This window comes from Tamandua tetradactyla, chromosome 5, assembly GCF_023851605.1.
Source record: "Tamandua tetradactyla isolate mTamTet1 chromosome 5, mTamTet1.pri, whole genome shotgun sequence".
Taxonomy (NCBI): domain Eukaryota; kingdom Metazoa; phylum Chordata; class Mammalia; order Pilosa; family Myrmecophagidae; genus Tamandua; species Tamandua tetradactyla.
The window spans coordinates 32,497,208-32,520,791 of NC_135331.1; the positions used below are offsets into that span (position 1 = coordinate 32,497,208).

The following is a 23,584-nucleotide window of genomic DNA, read 5'->3' on the forward strand; positions in this document are numbered from 1 at the left end:
AGTGGAATGCTGAGCACGCTGGCCGGGTGGAGGCCGGGACTTCGAAGTCCCTTCCAGGCAGAGCCATCTATCAAGCACTCTCACCGGCCTAACTGGTCACCGGCCTAACTGGGATTGGTTTGCTCCCAGACCTAATCTCTTAGGGGCAGAATGAATGAAGGAATGAATGAATGGGGCAAGGGAGGCAGGGTTGGATACAGAGTTAGTGTTCACAGCAGGAGGTGACCCTTCCCCTGCCGAGCCTATTTACCCATCTGAGCAATGAGTGAGGTTGCACTGGGCTGCACGTCACTGACCTTACAGTAGCCAGGGGTTACTGACCGCTTACCTGTATCGGGCTGTCTTCTTAAGGGTTTTGCACCTATTATTTCCTTTAATCTTTGCAACTACCCAAGACGGTAAGGACAGGGTTGTAGCGTGGGAAGCAGAAGGCGCTCATTAAGAGCTTTTATTGCCATCAAATAAAGACACGGAAAAATGAAGGCGATGGACTGCCTGCCGACCGCCCGGTTTTCAGCCCTGGGCGCCGCTGTCAATATGCATAGGATCTTGTTAAGGCCCAAAGCGTCATCAGCCCCTGAAACAACGGCAGTGCTGGCGCGGAATTAGGAGACAGTCCCTAAGACCACGTGATCGCCGCTTCTCCACAGCCCTCCAATACACGGCTGAGCAAACCTCAGGCCCGGCGCACGCTCCCGGGAATCTGCTGGTGTCCGCGTGCACGAACCGCCGGTACGCACCGAGAACTACGTCGGGGGCGGGGCTCCCGCCCTCACCCTGAAGGCGGCCAAGAGTACCCCTCTGTGCCCTAGACAAAGATGGCGGAAAATAGCCCCGGCCCCAGCCAATCAAAAAAGCAAACTGGCCGTTGGGCCCCATGGGAAAGTGCTCGCAAGAGAAGTGCAGTGGGGAGCTTTTGCGCATGTGCATGCGCCTCGCCTATTGGCGGGAAGCCGTTGCTGGGCTCCTGGGGTAGAAGTTTGGGCTTCTGAGTGTGGAGCCATGAGGAGCGAGGAATTAACACTCCTTGCGCACTGAACGTTGCTTTATTCATTGGTTAAGTTTCCTAACACAGCGTTGTAAAACAAGGCCGGATGTCCTCCTCAGGGGTCCTCCAATCCGTGCCACCTCTGCCTGTGCCCCGTGCTTTAAAGTTCCAGGCCGTGCCAAGGCCTGGATTTCTGGAGAAAGGGGTTTTCGCACGGGCCCAAAGGCTTCCTATGCCCTGTGTGCAGCCTAGGACCTGGCGTTTGTTCGCAGAATGACATGTGGGTTTGGGTTAAGTGCCACAGTTGCCCAAAGGGTCGGTGCCCTCCAACCCCCTGGCTCTGGTCCGCACGGCCTATCCCTGCTTGGAGTCACCTCGGACAGAGGGGCTGGGAAACTGCGAGACCGCTTCTGGCTACCCCCGGCCCCCGGCTCTTTGAGATGATGGCCGGCCATTCACCTTCCCACCTGGCCTCTTCACTGGGCACCGAAGCTGCTTGCACCAGCCCTGTGCCTCCCAGAGCTGGGACTGACAAGGCCTTGCTCAGGTCAGTGGGGAAGTGGGTTGGCGGGCACCAGTGGGAGACGCAGACTGGGAAATGCCCCCTGCTTGTGCTGCTGTCTTCATCCCACTTGTCATTTCTGACTAGGGTGCTCTCATGGAGGGCCACTTGGTGAGAGGATGGCAGCAGTGAAAAGGGGGGTGGGTGAAAAGGAGTCACTCTGCCCTCAGCCTCCCAGACCCTTCACCTAGTTGTGACCCCTAGAGGTAATTTCCCTTGTGCTTTGTTGGCACTGGAGGACTGTCCCAGGAAGCCATAAGTCACTGACAATCACTGGTAATTAAGGAGGCAGCCAGTGGGTCCCAGAAGTTCCAAGTGAGGAAGATGACCCAGGCCAACTCCCAAGGCCTGGGAAAAGCCAAAAGATACCCTGGCCTCAGCGCTAGAGAGTTTGGAGGAGCCTCTGACCCCCACCATAATTTTAACAACTGGCGACCTTGCTACTCTTCATTATAATCTGAGCTACTCTTCATTATAATCTTCATTTGAGAGCATGTTCCTCCCCTGGAGCTGACTTCCCTGAAGTGTCAGGTCTCAATCTCTCCCCTTTTTCTAATTTCCTCCCTGCCGCCACATTAAGGTACCTCCCCATCTTACTTGTCACTGGATGGGTGAAGTTGGCACTGCTTACAGGACAGGACAGCTCCTATCAAGGAGGCAAGGAGACCCCCTTTCCCTCTCCCGGTTCTGAAATGAAAGCTCCCCAGATCCAGCCTGGGATCTTTCCTCCAGCCCAGTTTCTTTGGGCAGCAAGGTGCTGGGAAAATGACTGCTTAAGAAAGGGTAGAAACTGACTGGGAGACACTGAGGGGGGCCAGGCCTACTGTGGAAGGAAATGTTACTTTGAAGGGACTGCCCCCAGCTCTTGCATCTTCTCTTCTGAGGCTTTGTCTGGAAGCAGGACCTCCACTGTGAAACTGACCTTCTTGGCATGAACGAAGCTGTAGGTGTTGTCAAACCGCAGGACATCTGAGGGAAGGCAGAAAATCAGACATTCAGGAAGTCCTTGGCAAAGGGCTCAGGGACAGTGATTTCTATTGGCAGAGCAGGGCAGTACGGTAGGCACTGGGGATGAGGGTAGGATAAACCATGTTCCTTGACCTGCTGAAACTTAGCCTGGCTGGGGTGACAAGATGTGAAGGGAGAGAAAAAAATACAAGACAAAATATCCCAAGTGGCCAGTAAGTGACAGAGACCATCCGTTCTGTAGCAGCTTAGTCAAATGGGCAGCAGCAGCAGCAGCAGGAGTAATAATAAAACAGTAATAATGGCTATTTATCTGCCTCAGCTCCGTTGCACTGGATTGGAAATCTGCATGTTATTTCACTGTTCCTCACAAGAACTCTTTGAAGTTGGGCGTTACAATGAAAAGGAAGTCATATGACTTGTGTCACAGTGAGGAAGTGATGAAACGAGAATTTCAGATTCAGAACCCCTGCTGTGCATTTCCAGACTGGAAAGCCTGACTCTGTTCTGACAAAAAGTCCAATGTGCAAACTGTTTGAACCAGGACTTTATCCCAAAGAAAAATAAATGGACAAGGATGTTCATTGTAGCACTGTTTGTAAAAAATAAAAGATTGGAAAAAGCCAAATGTACATCAAAGGAGAATTATTTAAATAGATTATATTGTATGTCCATATGACAGAATACTATTTTAATGTAAAAACAAAGGGGTTAGAGCTATAAGAAGTGGCTGGAGAAATTGGTCACAAAATATCCGTAGATTCAAAAAGCAAGTTGCAGAAGAGTTTGTAAAAATTTTTATTTATATATATTTAATTTTTTTTTTCACTTTGGCGTCCTGACCTACCTACACTCCCAGTATGTTAATGCCACTCAGGTGCTTGTCCTAAAAGGAAACTTTTCTTGGATCCTATGATGAATTTCATAATTCCAAAATTCCTTTCTGAATGACAGAGATCATTCCTGTGATGGAAACATGTAATGCTTTTAAAGGCATGGAAGATATTTGGTAGGACAAGACCTATCTGCAGTGGTTTCCTCTGAGGAGAAAAAATAGGCATGCAGTTGGCTGGGAAAGCTTACTAAACCTTGGCAGTGGAACAGACTGCTTTTAATCTAACCCCATTCCTTTGAGAAGTTGTTCCATTTCAGTCGAGCACCCCTTCAAGAGAATGGAGTGTGAAAACAAAAACACTAGCTCTGCCCCTTCCCTGTCCTGGTCTTCTCTCACTTTCCTAGGAAAATAACTGTATTTAAGCTGAGATTTAGCCTTTCCCCTTTTCTCCTGAATAAAAGGCATAGTTTAGACTGAGGGTAGAAACTCCACACATCCTTTCTTCATGGTATGAATTGAGTGAGTGTTTGTCATCTGTTTTCTGTCTGTACCAGAGGTCTTTCAGGACCAATAGTCTGAGCAGGAACCTCTGGAAAGAGGGAAGCTTCCTTTGTGCCCCGGATGACAGACCCTTAGCAAGTGGCGTCAGGCATGCTGGAGAAGAGGTCTTTGAGTTCCTTGGACCAAGTACCAGGATTGAAACCGCTCTGCCTGGACTGATACTCTGCCATCAGAAATAAGGGCCTGTTCCCTAAGGGACAGGCCTGAGGGAAGCAGAGTCACTTCAGTTCCAGGGTCCCTATGGCTCATTTTGACACTAACTATGTATTCACAGACTCCTGGAGCCCCCAGAGACCCTCCAGTCTAGGGTACCTTAATCTTCTTTTTGTTTCCCCCTTTGAGACTCTGTTGAAAGTCCACAATTTCAGATCCCCTGGAACCCATCGTGGACCCTCTGGGGTATTGGTTCCTAATGGGAAAGGGACCACGCTGAAGATGGTGGGGAGGATTTAATATAATCTTGCTCTGTCGTTTATGTATTGAAAAAACATTTCATTCTGTTAGCTTCTTTGTATTTCTCTTTTATATCATACATAGGACATTATATTCATTTTTTGAAAGTTAATGGGTGTGGATGGATTATATTACTGTGAACTTCATTTCAGAATAATAAATGTGGCATCTGAAACTTTTGAAAAAAGATTAATAAATGTGGCATTTGAAAAAAAGGGGGGGTTTTGGTCTTTAGGATTTAGAACCCCTGTTTCAGGGGGTCCATGAAATCCAGATTAAGATCTCCTGCTCTGTTCCACTCCCTTCATTTTAAGGAGGAATCTTATTATTTAGAGACACTAGCTAAAAACAGAGTTTGTGGCAGAGCTGTGCTAAGAATGCAGGCCCCCTGGGACCTCCATATGCTCTCTGGACCCCCAGTGCTGTTTAACCTTCATATGTTATTTCAAGTCTTCAGGACCACATTACGCATTCCTAGTAGACAAAGTCCAGTTCTTTTTCCTGAATTCGTTTTTGTGCCTTAGTAGAGTACTCCACACTCAGTAAGCTCTCAGTAAATATTAGTTGAGTGAAAAAAAAAATCAATTCAAACTTTGCTTCTCCTCAGTGAATGAGTTAGACTTGGAAAGGGCCAGAGAGGCCTGAGGAGAGCTAATGCACTCGTATCCAGGAGGCTGGCACAGAGTTTTGATTTCTCCACCAAGTGATTATGTTCCACTCTGTGGGGGGCCACCTGGCTCTCCAAGGACATTGTCCTTTCCCAGGTGAGCTGCAACCTAACACTGGATCCTCCTTGGGCTTCAGTTTAACCTGAGCCAGGACTCCAGACAATAGCTGATCCCGACTCATTGTCTTTACACCTGAGAAGGGTGAATGGCTGCTTTGCTCCTCTGGGAATGGGCAATGAGACCCTAGTCAAGATCCTGCCAGCAGATACACATTCCTGTTGGGAATATACATCCAAGAGGAGAGAGGCTAAAATAAGTCTGGTGCTTGCAAATCTAAGCTTGATTAAGTTAAAAGGTCCCTGGCCATTTCTCAGACTGTGCCTTCATTTACGATTGAGGCCATAGTGAGGTAATGGGCAAGGGTGGAAAGTGGATCGAGTTCTGCTCCTGCGTTGGTGATCTTGGGTAAATCGCTTCCCTTTCTTCCTCACCTGTCAAATCAAGGGATGGACCTGATAATCTTTGGGGAAACCTATGGCCAAAAGATCTTGGACCAGGATTCTTGGATTCTCTGGCCTCTTTTGGTATTTATGTAAGCCACTTGTGTTTCAGACAGATGCCTTCTCTATTCCTCAGCTTCCCCATCCTTTAAAAAATAAATTAATTAATTTGATCTTTGATAAGGCAGTCAAGCCAACTCACCTGGGACAGAACAGTCTCTTCAATAAATGGTGCCTAGAGAACTGTATATCCATATGTAAAAGAATGAAAGAAGACCCATATCTCACACCCTATACAAAAGTTAATTCAAAATGGATCAAAGATCTAAACATTAGGTCTAAGACCATAAAACAGTCAGAGGAAAATGTAGGGAGATATCTTACGAAACTTACAATTGGAGGTGGTTTTATGGACCTTAAACCTAAAGCAAGAGCACTGAAGAAGGAAATAAATAAATGGGAGCTCCTCAAAATTAAACACTTTTGTGCATCAAAGAACTTCATCAAGAAAGTAGAAAGACAGCCTACACAAAGGGAGATAATATTTGGAAATGACATATCAGATAAAGGTCTAGTATCCAGAATTTATAAAGAGATTGTTCAACTCAATAACAAAAAGACAGCCAACCCAATTACAAAATGGGAAAAAGACTTGAACAGACACCTACCAGAAGAGGAAATACAAATGGCCAAAAGGCACATGAAGAGATGCTCAATGTCCCTGGCCATTAGAGAAATGCAAATCAAAACCACAATGAGATATCATCTCACACCCACCAGAATGGCCATTATCAACAAAACAGAGAATGACGGGTGCTGGAGAGGATGCGGAGAAAGAGGCACACTTATCCACTGTTGGTGGGAATGACAAATGGTGCAACCACTGTGGAAGGCAGTTTGGCGGTTCCTCAAAAAGCTGAATATAGAATTGCCATACGACCCAGCAATACCATTGCTGAGTATCTACTCAAAGGACTTAAGGGCAAAGACACAAACGGACATTTGCACACCAATGTTTATAGCAGCGTTATTTACAATTGCAAAGAGATGGAAACAGCCAAAATGTCCATCAACAGAAGAATGGCTAAACAAACTGTGGTATATACATACGATGGAATATTATGCAGCTTTAAGACAGGATAAACTTATGAAGCATGTAATAACATGGATGGACCTAGAGAACATTATGCTGAGTGAGTCTAGCCAAAAACTAAAGGACAAATACTGTATGGTCCCACTGATGTGAACCAACATTCGAGAATAAACTTGGAATATGTCATTGGTAATAGAGTCCAGCAGGAGGTAGAAACAGGGTAAGATAATGGGTAATTGGAGCTGAAGAGATACAGACTGTGCAACAGGACTAGATACAAAAACTCAGAAATGGACAGCACAATAATACCTAATTGTAAAGTAATCATGTTAAAACACTGAATGAAGCTGCATCTGAGCTATAGGTTTTGTTTGTTTGTTTGTTTTTGTTTTTTTGTGTTTTTTTACTATTATTATTACTTTTATTTCTTTTCTCTATATTAACATTCTGTATCTTTGTCTGGTGTGTCGCTAGTTCTTCTAAACTGATGCAAATGTACTAGGAAATGATGATCATGCATCTGTGTGATGATGTTAAGAGTTGCTGATTGCATATGTAGAATGGTATGATTTCTAAATGTTGGGTTAATTTCTTTTTTTTTTCCGTTAACTAATAAAAAAAATTAAATAAATAAATAAATAAATAAATTCAAGCTTATATATATGAAATGCTTTCTCCTCTGTGGATGACAGCATCTGGACTGGTGCATACCCTTATTCTTGCAGAGGCACACTATATATGCCTTCTTCCCCCAGGACCTGGCTGCTAACTAACAAAGAACACCCCTCCTCCCTGGGGAGCCATACTGCTTCACAGAGCAGCTGTGAGGAGGGGGCGGTAGAGACTGAAGGTTGCCTGGGATGCGGATGAGGAGGCAGAATTTGAGTTTGGGGTGATGATATGGACATATATAAAGGGCAGATATCCGTATGGCTAGATCAGATCACCTAACCATGGAAATAGAGCACAAGGCTCCTGCTGTCTCCCAGCACTCTACTTGGATGCCTCTCTTCAGTTTTTGCCCTAATAATAATAATAGTGACTCCAGTATATTGAGTGCAGACTATATGCCAGGCATGATGCTAAGGCTGCACAGAGCTTATCACATGTAAAGATCATCGCTTCCCTTTGACCCAGAGAATTTGATATGCATTTTAGCAAGGAGGAAACTTGAGGCCCGGGGAAGTTGAGTCACTTGCTTAAAGCCATGCAACCAGTGAGTTTAAAGTCCAACTCAGGTCTGAGGATAAAGCCCTTGTTCTCATTGATTTTCCATGCCTGGCCCCTTGGCTGTAACAGGGAGAAGAAACTGGAAGTTTGATGAGGGTTTTTTGTGTGTATGTTTTCTGCTTTTAAATATATCATGCAGCCATTGTAAAATATATTTGTAGAAATAGTGTAAAAAATTAAAGCCCCCTATAAGCTTTCTACTGCCCCAGATATAAACGCTGTTAAAGTTAGCACAGATTTCCCCCCAGAATTCTTTTCCATATATATACGCATGTTTTTTTAAACCAAAGTAAGTGCATATCATACATCCTTTTTTTCATGCTTTATTTGTTTAACCTGCATCAGACATCTTACATGTCCATTTATTCTGTTTCGTGGGTATGTCGTATTCCAATTATGAATGGACCATACTTTATTTAACAAGACTTCATTATGGCTATTTTAGTTTATTGCCATTTTACCATGTATCTAAGAACATTCTTGTACCTTTATCTCTGATTTGCGTAAATATTTCTATAGGATGCATTTCCAGAAGAATTACTGAGCCAAAGAGAAAAGTTGGGTGAGGTTAAACATCTTTTTAAATGCCTATTTTCCACTTATTCCTCTTGTATAAACTGCCTGTTCATATCCTATGCCAAGGTTTTAGTCATCCTAGAGGTGGGTACCGTTCAAAGGGGTCAAGCCTGGGCTTTTCAGCACTCTGCTTACCATGTGATCTCTACAGCCACCCAGCCACTTTGGCCTTTTTGACCTCTGGGGAAGGAGCATCCCCAAGAAATGTCTGCCCACAGTCGCAGACCCAGCTAGTCCAGAGGGATCTGAATGCCTCTGTTTGCAAAGGACTGTGGCTGACCTATACCTGGGAGTAGCAGCTCAGAGTCCCACCCTGCTTCCCGCCATCCACCAGCTGGGTCACCACGAGCAAGTCATTTCACTTCTCCAAGCCTCGTTTTCCTTATCTATGTAAGGAGAGGGTTCAACTGATAGACTCCACTTCTAGCATTAGCAGTCTGAGATCCTAGATCCATGAAGCAAGAGGGGCCTCAAGACAGGAAGTTAGAGCAGGGGCTGTAAGACATTGACAGGTCAGAGATACTTACAGATGCCAGGATCGCTGCAGGTGAGCGTCCCATCCTCAGGTACCAGGTGAGAGTTGTACCGCTGGTTGGCTAGCACCTCCGTCATCTCGCCTGCCCGCTGCCGCTCTCCCACCTTGGTCTTCAGGAAAATCCCAAAGCCAATGTCCGCCCCTTCTGACATGAACTGCCACCTGCAGGGGACAGCCACCCTTTAAAACGTAATTCCTGCCGTGTGTGTGCCCTCTCCTACCCCAGCCCCCACTCGATGCCTACAGAGGTAAGGCTCAGGTTTCCTGGAAGGGTGCAGGCCCTACCTGAGGACACAGCCGGGGAAGAGGATCTCATATTCCAGTTGGTGTGAGGAGCCGCGGGCAACCTGCACACTGTGTTCATACTGTTGTTTCACCTGGTCTCGCACGTAGTACTTCTTAGGGATGTCACCCCCATAGTTGATCTAGAGGCAGAGCATGGAGTCAGCTGGGCTGTGGATTTGAGCCGAGCTTCCTTGTTCATCTCCAGCCCTGGGTGGTCCATACCTTGGATTTGCACTTGGGATTTCCATCAGGGTCTGTCATGGTGCCCCCATACTCCACAGGCAGCTGATCAGGGCTGATATATTTCAGTAAAATCTCCTTCCAGTTTCCTAGCAGGGGAGGGAAGGAAAGAGAAAGACCTGTCACCACTAGCCAAGAGTGCCCTGGCAGTCCTCTCTACACAGGGTCAGAAAACATCCCCACTTCCCTCCCACCCCGAAACATGGGCATCAGGAGCAAGAGGGACGTGTCCGCATGTGCAGTAGTACAGGAGGGTCAGGAGGAGCCATCCCCAGAGGGTTTCCTGCCCTGAACCAGGAGTCAGGAGACCAGGGCTCCTGTTCTCATTGCCTCTGACCAGCTCTGTGACCTGAGGCAAATCACTTCATTCTGCACCTAGTTCCTCCTGCCCTGTAGGAGCAGAACCCCTGTTCCTCCCACCCTGCCTGATGATGGTGAGAGTGAAGTGAGCTAAGAACTTGAGAGGGCTTTGAAAACTGTGAAGTACCCTACGTCTATGAGCCTGTTTTATCACTCCCAGGAAGGTGATACAGACATCTGAAGTGTAAGTAGGAGAGGACAAAAGAATTGGGGAGTGGTATTTCATGCAGAGGGAACACCATGTACGTAGTCAGAAAGGCCTGAGTGACTATGACTTATTGTGCAAGCAAACTCATCACCTTTCCCCTGCTAGGAAACTGGAAGGAGATTTTACTGACATGACTCCCAGGGACGTGGACCTTCCTGGCAACGTGGGACAGAAATCCTAGAATGAGCTGAGACTCAGCATCAAGGGATTGAGAAAACCTTCTTGACCAAAAGGGGGATGAGTGAAATGAGACAAAGTGTCAATGGCTGAGAGATTCCAAACAGAGTCGAGAGGCTATCCTGGAGGTTATTCTTATGCATTAAGTAGATATTACCTTGTTATTCAAGATGTAAGGGAGAGGCTGGAGGGACCTGCCTGAAAATGTAGAGCTGTGTTCCAGTAGCCATGTTTCTTGAGAATGATTGTATAATGATATAGCTTTCACAGTGTTACTGTGTGATTGTGAAAACCTTGTGTCTGATGCTCCTTTTATCTACCTTATCAACAGAGTAGAACATACGGAATAAAAATAAATAATAGGGGGAACAAATGTTAAAATAAATTTAGTTGGAAATGCTAGTGATCAATGAAAGGGAGGGGTAAGGGGTATGTTATGTATGAATTTTTTTTCTGTTTTCGTTTTATTTCTCTTTCTGAATAGATGCAAATGTTCTAAGAAATGATTATGATGATGAATATGCAACTATGTGATGATATTGTGAATTACTGATCATATATGTAGAACGGAATGATCAAAATAGGAATGTCTGCATTTGCTTTTTGTTTTTCGGTATTTAAAATAATAAAAATAAATAAATAAAAAATATATGACCTGTTATGGTTAGGCTGAATTCTCTGAGGATGGGACCCTGCATGTCTTGTTCCCAGTGCTAGCCTGCATATAACAGTGCTCGGTCATTACATACCGAATGAATGCATCGTTATAGAACGATCCCTTAAATGGGTTCCCTTGGCCTTTACTCCAACCCCAGTTTCACTTCTGCTTCTTTTATTTTTGGACTGTTTAGATGCCAGTGATTTGGCATAGTGTTTTCTAACCAAGGCCTCTGACTAGGAGGAGAGTATGACTCCAATGTAGTCAGTGCTGGGAACCACTTCTCCAACAGTTCAAATTCCTAAACAGATACCAGCTAAGTACAATATTTTGATACTGAAACTTTCATATCGACTATATACAGACTTTATATAGGCATCAGCTCTGGGGTAAAACCTAGTGTCCTCCACCTTGGAGCTGGCTAGAAACCCAGAGACTACCAGAGTCTCCAGTCCTCAGATTTTCTTGGGACCTGAGACCATGCAACTTCCCGGAACACAGTGTCTTGTGGTCAGGGGATGATTTAATCTGCACCACTCAGCTCCACTGACCATCCCAGAGTGAATTTGTTCCCTTTGTTGAAGATCCTGTATCTTCTCAGCCTGAGGCTGGGCTGGTTGAAAGAGTTTCAGGTGTGGGTTGGAGAACACACTGAACCGCCTACACAGCTCTGCTGCCAGGAAACCAAACTGTCTCATGCACATGGTGCGTGGTAACCCCAGAAAAACACAAAACCCACAAAAGCATTTTGTTTAGAGTCTGTATTTCTTCCAACAGCTCAGCTGGAAAGTTGGGATAGATTTTGCCCATCTTACAGAGAGAAGAACTGAGGAAGCAAGAAGTAGAGCTTGTTGCTGCCAGAATTAGGAACCCAGAAGTCCAACACTTTCTAGACTCTTCACTCTCCACTTCAGTGTCTCACCTAGCACATATTTAGAAAATTTCCACTTCTGATGTGCCATCTAGGCCAAGAACTAAATCTCTGTCTGTCACCTTCTCCTATTCAGAAACCTTCAGATTCCCTATCCCTTACCCCCAAGTTCAGCTCCTTAGTCAGCATCAAGTCTTCCATGAGCCCATCCCAATCTACCTTTCTAGCCTTTTCTCCCCCAACATGAAACTTTTGCCTGTCCCTGGCTGATTTGATTCTTGTGCATCCTCCTTGCTAGATTTTGGGTCACGCTTTCCCTTGTGCTCTGATGTTCTGCCCAATCCCTGTTGACCTGCTTCTCTGCCAACCTTATTAATCACCAGTTCTCAATCTCCCTGGTGGGCTCCTCTTTCTCTGCCTGCTCCTGAACCTTGGATATTCCCCCCAGATCCCATTGTCAGCCTCTATGCTCTTCCGTGGACACTCCTAACCTCTCTCAAGGGTCTAGGGGCTGCCTGTATTTGATGACTCGCAAATCTCCAGACTGGAGTTCTCTCCTAAGCTTCAGGCTCGATTGTTCCCAATATCCCTAGACCCTTCAAATTCATCTTCCAACTTATTCTTCCAGTTGTATACCCCAGTTGAATTAATGCATCACCATTTATTTAGTCACTCATGCCAGACATCAGGAAGTTATTCTAAATTCCTTTCTCCCTGACTCCCCATATCCACTAAATGAAATTCTGCTGTTTTACTTCCTAGATAAGTCTTAAATCCATCCTTTTCTCTCTATCCCTTAACTGCCTCTGCCTGGTTCAGGTTTGCAGCACCTCTTTCATGAACTATGGCGTTAGTGTGCAAACTGGCATCTGTGGCTCTGTGAAGCTATTCATAATCTTGCCGGCACAACGATGTGTCTCAATTTAGAACTGATCATGGTATTCCCCTGCTCAGAACCCTTCTCTGGTTCCTAGTCGTCTGCAGCGTCATGTCTCAGCTCCTTAGCAGGGCACCCTCGATACCTTGTGGCCTGAACTCCTGGCTCCCTCTCTAGCCTTATCTTTGCCATGCCCGGCCTCCCACGCCATGACCATGAAAACCGACTATGCCACGGGTCTTTGCTCAGTGCCGCTTGTTATGCCCAATCAGATTCCTGCCTTTCTTCATCTGGCTGACTCTTACTCGATCTGCAGAACTCGGCATGAGCATTAACCCACCCCAGGTGACTTTGTCGTGTTACCTCTCTTATATTTACTATCTCAGGCTGACATGCACGTGTTTCCTGAGAGATTGAGAGCTCTTCCAGCCTTGGCACCTAGTCCAGGGTCTGGCACACAGTAGGTGTTTGTAAATGAAGCCACTCCAAGTCACCCCTAACTGAAAAGCAACTTCTGCTCTGTGCCCTCCGTGTCACCTTTAGGCCTCTCCTATTGTCTTTTCTAGTTTGTATCAGAGCTTTCTCTCCATAGGCCTTCTGTCTTGTTATAAGCTCCTTGAGGGCAAAGAATGGGGTTTCATTCACCTTCGAATCTATAATGATAAGCCCAGTGATTTATTCTAGAGTGCTGAGAGAAAGAGTTCCTTTGAGCACAAGTCGCTTGCTTGCTCCTGGGTCCCAGGGCTACCAGACCAATAGAGGGAGCCTTCACCCCTTACTTGTCACTGGCTGAACAAGTAAGAGTCAGCCAGATGGAGAAAGGCAGGAATCTGGTTGGGCATAACAAGCAGCACTGAGCAAAGACCCATGGCATAGTCAGTTTTCATGGTCATGGCGTAGGAGGCCGGGCATGGCAAAGATAAGGCTGGAGAGGGAGCCAGGAGTTCAGGCCACAACTCCTGATGTTTGCTAGGGCCACACCTCTAGAGCCAGCCCCAGTTAAGGCTACAGTCCATGCTATCGACTTGAGAAGAGTCTGGGCCACTCACCTCCCAGAACCAGGATCTTCTTACGTGTGTCCTCACTCAGGAAAGGTTTGACGAGGTTATATGCCACAGGAAACAGCTTGGGGGCTGGAACAGAAGCCCAGGGGATCTGAGGCCAGAAGCAGTGCTCAGTCTGTCCCCAGCAGTCTCCCCCAAAGCCGTCTCTAGCCCCCAGTGTCACACCATGCATTACGTAGTGCTGTGGAGCCCGGAAAGAAAGCCCACAGGATCTGAGACCTATCACGCCTCTTACCAGAGTTGCAGCTTCCCCATCTCTACAGTAGGGAGAGACAAATGGTCTCTCTCTTACCAGGTTGGGTGACTCAAGGGAGGTCATTACTATTAAAAGCTTGGTGAATTGTCAAGTGTTCTGAATATGTAAAGGGTCCCACTTGTGAACATGTCTTAGACCCTCCTTCAAGCTCATCCTATTTTACTCTTCTTAATCTACCCCAGTAATATTTTGGCTCCCTTTCCCATTTTGCTTCAACTATAGGAAATGGCCATCTTACCTTTAATCACGAAAAGCCGCTTCAGTGTTTCAGGATAATTTTCCTCAAACATGCTGAGAAACTGTGGAAACAAAACCGCTCTGATCCCTGCAGGTTCAGATCTCTGTGCCAGAGAAGATTCTAGCCTTTTTGCAGGCTAGAATCTTGTCCTTACCACCTCACCCGTCCCTCAGGGCATCCCAGTGAGGGGGGTCCACCTGCCCCCCGCCCCCTGCCCTTGCGGGCCCAAGTCCAGCCTCCCCCAACCCCCACGGCCACTTACCTCTCCATAGGCCTCTATAGCTGGCTTCCAGAGGTGCTTGAGGCCAAGCCCCTCACAGTCATAAATCAGGGTGACAGTCTCCACCTTCTTCCCCAACTGCAGGGAACGAAGGAGCAAGCAGCCTCACCAGGCTGCCCCACAGCAGAAACCCACCCTGTCTCAGGGCAAATGCTGACCGCTCCACAGGCTCAGAGAGTGTCTAGAGCCAGGCAGGGCTGGACCCAGGGTTTTCCAAATCAGAATCATCCCCCAGGACACAACTGTGACTTCGGCAAGTTTCTCTTCCTGCCTAGGTGTCTGTGCTGTCATCTAGTAAGCAACTGGGTGGCCCTAGATGACCTCTGACGTTTCTTCGGTTCCACAGTCCAGCTTGTCAGCCTCCCACTTTTGTCTGAACCACAGTGTGCTCTGCCTGCAGCACTTGTGGAAGGTTCAGTCATGGGGCCTTGGATAGCTACTTATCTCTTGTCCACATTGAAGACTTCTCTATTTCCCCTGCCCAGCAAGGCCTCTGCACATAGTGGGCTCTCAGTGAATGTCTGTGGATGGCAGCATTAGTGTTGAAATGACCCCAAACTTACTTATCACATCATCTCAATGGGTCTTTACAACTGCTGAGAGGAAGGAAGAAGAGATCATGGAGGCTGCTCTTGCCTGCTCTTCAGTCTTTTTCTCATTATAGGAATCAGCTGTCCTTATGTTGGTTTTTTTTCGTTGCTTTTGTTTTTTGAGCACAGAGTTAGAAAAGCACAGAATCGAGATCATCCATACCGGTGGTACCCAAATACTTGTCCAAGGATAGGTTGGTCTGTGTACAAAGACTTCACTAGTCCCCAGATAAATGTGAAAAATTAAAGATAATATAGTCTGTTTTTTACGAAGCTAAGCTTATTGCATTTAAAGACTTTCCTTTTTTCTGAGATTATGCCATTCCTATAGTTGTTGGGTTTTTTTGGTATTAATTGTGGCGATAATAAATGGTAATTTTTTTAAGTCCTCCTCAGCAAAATAAAAATTGGGCAACATTATGTCCCTAACACTTTGAAATTTCACTGGTCTATGAAATCCAGAGGTCTGAGCCAAAGCCCAGGTGTGACATCCCAGGTGTGACACCCCAGGGTGACAGCCCTGCTTCTGCTTGAATGCCTCCACTGATGGTTAACTCATTCTCAACCATGGTCATCCACTCACCTTTGTTGTCTGGCAGGCACACTGCTGTAGAAGCAGCTCACAATCCCGCATCTTGGTTCTGAGCAGATCCTGTTTGGAAGCTGAAAACAGCAGCCCCTTAGCATCCAGAGGTCCAATGATATCGAGCCAGATTGGGGAGCCGTCCAGGTCATAGCCGCACATGCCCCCTGCCATATACTTTTGGATCACCTGAGCAAAGACAGAGCAGGCACCTGGTCAGCTGGCCCGGGGGCATTCCTCCCTTCCCTTTATCAGAGGCCTACTCTGGGCTCTTCAGTCTCTCCCTCCAAACTCCTCCCCTGGGGGAACCACCAAGCTCGCTTGACATTGGCAGATCTTTCCTCTGAGGGTCCCAGTCCAATAGTCCCAGGACACAGACTGTGAGATCTAGATTGTGAGCCGAGAAGAGGGATAATTTGTCCTCACCTCTGGAGGCTGCCAGCTAATGACGTTGTCAACATCCTTTTGCTTTCGGAACTCGACATGCTGCAAACACACACAGTTATTCAGTCAGGGATTTAAAAAAGCAGTAGGAGTGGCAGTACCCCCTTAAAAGGTATCTAGTGATGGGTGACAGCATAACCAGGTGGGTCATGGGAAGGGAACAGGCAGGAATGAAAGAGAAGTCACTGCCCGTTTTGGGCAACACAGATTATGGGATGCTTGGCTGGCCCGGAACTATGAAAGCTCTTTGTTTCCAGGGACAAGAATGCACCTTGCCCCAGAGAGACAGGCAGTGGTCATCGGCTAATACTCAGAAATATCACACAGGACAAAGGCTGTGATTGGGGTGGGTGGGTGAGCAAGGGAAGTCCCAGTAAGGTGTGGTTGTGACAGAGAGGAACTGTGGCAACAGTGGGATGTAGAGCCAAATGGATCTCACCTTCCGGAGCATGGCCTCTGACTTCTGCAGGTCAAAGCTTCTTGCTGGAACAGGGAAATGTGGTCAGATTCAGGCCAGGGTAGTGGGCGTCCAAGGTGGAGAGATGTCCCCCTTGCTGGGGCAGCTTTCAGTCATCTCCCCAGCTCATTCTCTAATCATCTTATGCACAGAAGCTAATATAAGGACCTTCAATAAGGTTCTTCTGGAGAACCATAGCCTCTGGGTTCGTGGGCAGAGCAGGTCAAGGTTTGGGGCAGTTGGGGATAGCATTACAACTTCAAGGTCAAAAGTTTTACCCTGGTGGATGTAATCAGGTAGAGGGCCTTATCTCCCTTCAGGGAAAGTGAACCCTGGACTTCCCTATCGTTTGGCCTTTCCCCTTACACAGGCAGAGCTTATCTCCTCCACAGTCTAACAGTCCTGAGAATTTAGCCCACGGTTGAAAGATGAACACAGCTGCCCCATAATCTGAGGTGAACTCCAACAAGTTGTCCAAAGTTGAATACAAAGACCCCAGCAGCCCCCCCAAGGCCACTGGCTTCCAGATAATCACAGCTGCCAGTTGCATTCAGTTCTCAATAAACAGAGATCCACTCCGGATCTCAGTTTCTTAGCTATACAGCAACCCTTCCAATTCTGGCAACTTCTGTGCTGGCACCCAAATTTTCCCTGCTATCATGCTGCCCATCCTTGGATCCTTTAACGATTCCCCACAGCTCGGTTTCAAGTCCCTCTGAATGCTTTCCAGTCTTCTAATGCCCTTCGTAAACTATGCTATCCGGTGCTGAGCACGGCACCTGGGTGCTCTCTGCCCTTCTCCAATGACGCCTCCTTGGGACAGGTCACAACTTAACTCAGGTGGAGCTTATAGTCAACTGAAACCCACCCCGCCAAATCCTTTTCACCTGTGCTGCTGCTAAGCCTCCATCTCATTTGTGGAGATGTGGTTTTTGGACCTTAAATCCACCCCTTATCAAAATTTTATCTTGTTATAGTCAGCTTCATTTCATCCTTGAAAGACCTTTGAGATCCAGATTCTGGCCAGTTTTGCCATCTGACCTATGAACTGCCCCTCCCAGCTGTATGTCCCTGTGCATTTGATCAGGATCTAGATCTGCTGAGAGCCCTGGAACCTGGGCCAAACAGCCTAACCTCTGGACTGTCACTGGTCCCTTAATCAGTGCTCCTAACGCCCCCTAACTCTGCCATTGTGAAATCCAGTCCTCTCTCAAAATCACTAGCGATTTTGTCCACTGTCGTGCATGCCATCAGTGCCAGAGACACGTCTGCAGAACGAGACAGCCTTCGCTATCAGGAACTTCTTCCTGACTCCCCACCTTTCACATGCCCTCATGGCAGCAAGGGGACAGACTTAGAGTAACCTAATCTGGCGCATCCCAGCACCTCCACTTTCTCTGTTTGACCTCAGACAAGAAACTGAACATCTGTCCACATCATCTAATATGCTCCAAATACTTGCAAGATGCCAGGCAGCATTCTCTCATGATGGGGCACCCGGCTGAACCGTGAAAGTGGGACACCCCCACTGGGAGGAGAACCCTGACCTTCCTAGGGAACGGGAGTGGTAGTGAACTGTGAGTCCCCTTATCTTAGAAGAGGCTCTCCAGATATCTGCCGGGTCCAACATCCAGGGGCTTCTGTGAGGACCTCCCCCAAGTTGCCATTTGTTTCCTGCAGTACGCTACCTAGGGCCTCTGCTGGCTCCTGCAGCCCTGGTTGGGGGCAAACTCCAGGCGTGATCTGCTCTGGAAATCAACTTGTAGCACTGCAAGAGAACTTGCCTTGGGAGCAGCTCTCCTGGGCACTTGTTTGGCCACTTCCTAGTACTGTAAAGTGGGGAGACTTCAGACCTGCTCTGCCTACCTCACAGGGTTTCCAGGAAATTATGGAAGTAAAAAAGGGTTACAAAGGATTGTTTTGTTGGTGAGTTTTCTCTCCTGGGGTGCCCAGAGCTCAGCCCTAGTTAGGGGAAAGTAGGGGGACTTTGGTACCTGCCCTCAATGCCTAGAAGCCAGCAGAAAACTGAGCCTCCCATAGGTGCAAGGGGGAAGGAATGGAATCCAAGCTCAGCTAGGCTAGGGAAAGACATTCTAAAGCATGCAACTTGCAAATGTTTCGTTTAGAGTCAAAGGCAGAAAGAGAAAAGCCTTCTTTAAAAAAGAAGGAACAAAAACCCTAATTGGAATTCATAGTAGGGTCTGAGCAGCCATCGAACAGACCTGAGCTCCTGCCCAGGATATGTGAGGCACAAGTAAAATGTTTTAAGAGGCAGGGCTGGGCTTCAAGGGGTAGTTGTGGCTTACTGCAAAGGGTGCTGGCCTGAGCACTGAGGCCCTCGGTTTCTGCCCTAATCCTGTTTTTTAAGGCTGTGTGGCTCCAGGCAGGTTTCCTCACCTCTCAGAGCCTCTGTTTTCTCATCAGGCAAATGAGGATGTAAGTACTCTCAACATTCCCAAGAGGGGGAAGGTTGTGCCTGGTTAAGTATATTTGAATTACCAAGCATTATGCAGAGAAGGGTTATCACAGGACTGGGGCGTGGGGATACCCAGGAGACAGCTGTCAGGTCTCAGGCCCGGCCTCTTCCTAGATGAAAAGCTATTACACTGCTGTGCAGCGGCTGTGAAGCCACATTTCTGCAGCCCACATCAGCTCTGAGTTTTGTTTAATCATCTTGTAGCTGGCCCTTTAAGGAGGCCACAGTCTTCCCACTCTCTCCACCCACCCCCTTTTAGCTACTGCCCTTTAGCAAATGCTGGGCTGAAATTTACTCCAGCCCCTGACTGACTCCACTGCCACTCCCACCCTCCCCGGGGTGGGCTGGTGGGTAGGTTCGCAGCTTTTTTGGGAAAAAGAACAAATGGCATTTCCAGAGGCACACCAGGCCCCCACATGGCTCGCCTGCTGCACCTGTGTGCCAGCCAGTGTTTGCTAGTCCCTCAAGAGGTCTGGGCTTTCTTAAATTCCTGGGAAGAAAGGGAAAACACACCTGCTCCATGGCTCCTAGAGTTATGTATGGTGTGTTTGGGGGTGGGGGGGACATACAGAATCAGGCATGATTTGCAATTTAATATGTTGGGGTATGATTCTACAATCATAACTTCATCTCTGCTAATCTAATAATGGGGTTTTCTTTCTTATTTCTATACCTGGTAATAAAGTTTCTATTTAAAACAAAAGTATGTCAGAAGAGTCAGAGAGGATGGCACATGAATTACAGGAGAGGAGAAGAGGGAAAAGAACAGAAAGATTTCAGGAGTTTGGGGGTTGGTGATAACATCAGTGCCAGTAGAAACATGTGTGCTTCATTACCATCTTCTGAGGTCTGTCGTGGCACATCTTACACTAGGCAGGCACCCCCTCTAGTCCTGGTCCTGCTTTCCCAAAGGAGGAGTCTAAGCCCAGAGGTTGGCCCCTGGCCTGGGGTGCTAACCCGGGGCTTCTGGAGCCTGGCAGGGGCTCGAGAAAAGTCTTGTCAGTTCAGGTCAGGCTGAGCGCCCACTGCTCCCCCTCCAAAGACTGAAAACTGGTGAGCACTATGGGCTGCTATCCCAACAGGGCACAGAGGGGCCAGCCTCCCCCAGGGGCCAGGACTGCTGGCTTTAACTCAACACTGCCTCCAACTTCCCACACAGCTGAGGCCTTTTTTCAGCTTTAGCTTCTCCTCCATTCATTTCCACAAGGCCTTCAGAAGAGTGGGTTTATCAAGTGGTCCAGGAAGAACGCTGAACTGGGAGTTCAGCAGACCCGGTTTCCACTCTTCTGTGCCCACAGCTCGCTCACTCTGTGACTTGGGGTGGGTCGTTTCACCTCTCCGAGCCTCAGTGAATTTACCCATGAAATAGGAAGGTTGAGATCTTTAATTGCCCGGGACAGGGTTTCCAGAGGGGGCCATTCAGTGGCACCCTACTCCAGCTTCCCTGGGCCCCTTTTTCCTTACCTCGGAGCCAACGCAGGAGAAAATAGTCATCTGGATTCGGCAGGGTGGGCAGCACATCTTGGACATTCTCCCGAAACTGTAAGGAGAAGCAGCTGGGTGAGAGGCAAGTCCCACCCAGACTACCCTCTGCCTGGGACACTGGTTAGAGTGCTTGGCTGGACCGCCACCCCCCCAACACAGTTCCACTCTGCAGACACTGGCAAAGCACTCATGCTCCACGAATACTCTTTTTTTTTTTTTTTTTAACTTTTTATACATTTCTTGTTCCCCCGAGGGGGGAGCACCGTTCCTGGAAGTACTGCAATACCAGGTCGATGCGTGGAGTGGACGGAGCAAGCTCCTATTCCATCTCCTAATTCCAAAAGTCCATTTAATATATTGTCCTCGGATAGAGGACGTATCAGATATTAAACTGATAAGAACAGATACTACACTTGATTTTAGCCAAAAGGCCAAGAAGCGATCCATGCACGAATACTCTTTGGGTGCTGGTACCAGGTATCAGGGGAGGGGTCACATGTTACCCCTGTCTCATTGCATACTCCGGTCTGGTCGGGAGGCCGACATGGTCGTGGCTAACTGTGACAGCGGGCACTCTGCTATGTGCCACAGGAAAAGCAGTTTGTTTACCAAGCATTCGCTGTGTACTCAGCACTTCATCTTGGCACAGTTTCTTATTCACTCCTCTTTCAGAGTCCCTAGAGGTCTTACTGTCCCCATTCGACAGATGAAGGAATTAAAGCTCAGAGAAGTAGCAGGCCCAAAGTCAAACAGCTAGCAATTAGCAGAGCTGGGATGCAAACTCAGGTCTGTCCAAGCACAGAGCACAGGTTCCTTCTGCCAAGATTTTTTGCCGCTTAGTGATGGAATGGGGAGAAGTGCGCTGGGGTGAGGGTAGGGGGCAGAGGAAAGGAAGAGGGAGTTTCATACGGCTTCATATAAAAACTGGCATCTGTGCTGCCATGAAGGACTTCAGAGGCTGCAGGAGAGAGCTGTCTCTCCAGGTGGAGGGACGGCGTGAGTAAACTCAAGTAGGTGCAAATGTTCAGGGATTGGACAGTGACCCCATGGCAGAACCACACTGCTCCTCCACAGCTCTAATCGCTCAGAAGGCAAGCAGACCTACCAGTCTTTCTGTCCCAGCCACTCACCTTCCCCAGGTCACTGACACCCCGGGCAGTCCTAGAGGGGACCAATGAGGACTGGCCACCTCTGCCCCTTGCCTTGGCCAGCTAGGAACTCAAGCCATATCTACCTGTCAAACAGCTCCCAGCCCCCTATAGGGGAAGTGCTCATCCACAGCCCAGGCATGAAGCCACTCCTCACTAAGGACCACCCCCGCCCCCTCGGCCCCTGGTTTCCAGTTTAATCGCCACCTAATCCCTTCTCTGCCTGACTTCTCCTGCAGGACAGAACTAAAAGCCACAACCTCCCTATCCAGCAGCTCAGGGGTTGGGGAAGCCCAGCCTGGGACAAAGCCTTCATGGTGCCCATGGGTCTGGGCCCTGCAGGAGACATCTCCTGCTTCTCCCTCCCCCCACCCCCACCCCTACTCCCCCAAAACTTCCCAGCTCTGATCCCTTAGGAGGACCAACCTCCCCTCTCCCCAGAGGTGGGGACAGAGAAGAGGAGATTCTGTTGGGGGAGGGGGCCAGCCCTCCTGCACCCACCTCTGTTGGGTCCTTCTGGGGAGCAGCAGCCCCAAGTCTCAGGCCAGGCAGAGGCCCAGGTTGCAGGATAGGAGAAGACCGCCTCTCAGCTCAAACTAACCCCAACCCAGTGAGTCACCAGTGGAATCCTAGACTTTACCATCCGGTCCAACCTCTTCATTTCATCAAGACGCAAACAGATCCAGAGAAGGATAAGGGGGGGTTGCCCAAGGTCGCCCAGTGCCTTGGTCCAGAGGAGCTGTCAGGAGCCACTTCCCCGGACCGCTCACTGCCCCTGCAAGTGGAAAACCTCCCGGAAATGGAAGGAGACCTGGGGCCATCCCCCTCTGCCCTCGGGGCCCAGCTGCGAGTCCCAAGAATGAATGTTGCCTTTGTGGCCTCAGCTGCCTCAGAGGGCTTCCAGGCAACCACTTCTTCCCAGGTGGCACCGCCAGCGCTCGCTCGGGGCGGGGACCCGGAGGGCAAAACTTCCCCGGGCCGGCGGAGGGAGGAGGGGGCACCCGAGGGGCGCGGGCCGACAGGTGCGGCTGGCTTCCCGCCGGCGCCCCGACCCTCCCCGCAGCCCCTTCCCGTCGCTGCCTCCTCGCCACCGCCGGAAGGCGACGGCCACAGCCCCGGGCCGCGGCTCACCTTGGCCAGTGCCTCTTTCTGTTTGGGGCTCAGGTCGCCGACTCTGCCGCTCATCTTGGCTCCGGCTCGGGGCGCGGCGGGAGGCAGCTCACGGAGCGGAGACCCGTTCTCCGCCGCCGGAGAAAAGTCCCTGCCTCTTGCCCGGCGCTGGCGGACAAGCCCCGCCTCTTAAAGGACCCGAAGGGCGGGGTGCGGAGAGATGCGCTGCAGGGCCTGTCGCGTGCCGCTCCGCCCTCGAGAAAGTCCCGCACTTGGGAGGAGGCGAGCCCCAGTGCCAGCTGAAGGCGGCCTGATGGCAAAGAGCAGAAGTCTGGGGTTCAGTCCCGAATTTATCCTTAACTCACTGGGTGACCTCAGGCGGAGCTGCCTCTTTGGACCTCAGATTCCTTATCTAAGCAATGAAGAGATTGGCCTAGGGGCTATCTCTGAGCTCTTCTGAGATCAGGACCCAGTAGTGCAGGGCCACCCACCACTGCCCCGCCTAGGTAGTTGGGAGCTTGCCCAGTGCCGCTATAGCAGAGGCGGGGGGTGGGGGGTGGGGGCCTGGGGCCTGGGGCCGGGCGGGGGAGGGGGGGGACAGGTCCTCTAAGCCTAGCCATTGCACCGGCTCCCAGTACACACACACACACACACACACACACACACACACACACACACACACACACACACACACACACCGACCCGAACTAGAATGTTGGCCTTTCTCCTCTCGGGCCCCTGCCCTCCTCTTCCTGCCCTGGGTTTACAGCCACTGCTGCCATGGGTTTTGTGCCTTTCAGTGGTGAGGGC

The 23,584-nt window shown here is 48.8% G+C and overlaps 1 protein-coding gene and 1 non-coding gene across 2 annotated transcripts; both read right to left on the reverse strand.

Annotated features, from left to right (window-relative positions):
- Positions 1-1,027: 1,027 nt before the first annotated feature.
- On the reverse strand, positions 1,028-23,185 carry SEC14L2 (SEC14 like lipid binding 2). Its single transcript, XM_077160568.1, has 12 exons — positions 22,796-23,185; positions 20,496-20,571; positions 16,538-16,581; positions 16,081-16,140; positions 15,655-15,843; positions 14,464-14,559; positions 14,202-14,262; positions 13,693-13,776; positions 9,475-9,581; positions 9,253-9,392; positions 8,960-9,129; positions 1,028-2,519 (listed from the first exon to the last, which is right to left on the reverse strand). The coding sequence occupies exons 1-12, from the start codon at positions 22,847-22,849 to the stop codon at positions 2,389-2,391; spliced, it is 1,212 nt and encodes a 403-aa protein (XP_077016683.1). The 5' UTR covers positions 22,850-23,185; the 3' UTR covers positions 1,028-2,388.
- Positions 20,769-20,959, reverse strand: LOC143685430 (U2 spliceosomal RNA). The gene has a single exon (XR_013176656.1). It is a non-coding gene; the product is annotated as a U2 spliceosomal RNA (small nuclear RNA).
- Positions 23,186-23,584: the final 399 nt, after the last annotated feature.

Bases quoted from the DNA above. Each gene is read 5' to 3' on its own strand.
- SEC14L2 (XM_077160568.1), bottom strand. From the start codon at position 22,849: ATGAGCGGCAGAGTCGGCGACCTGAGCCCCAAACAGAAAGAGGCACTG. The intron at 16,582-20,495 runs GTAAGGAAAAAG...TCCCTGTTCCAG, and splicing joins TCTCCTGCGTTGGCTCCGAG to CAAGAAGCTTTGACCTGCAG. The intron at 14,263-14,463 runs GTAAGTGGCCGT...TTGTTTCCACAG, and splicing joins CTATAGAGGCCTATGGAGAG to TTTCTCAGCATGTTTGAGGA.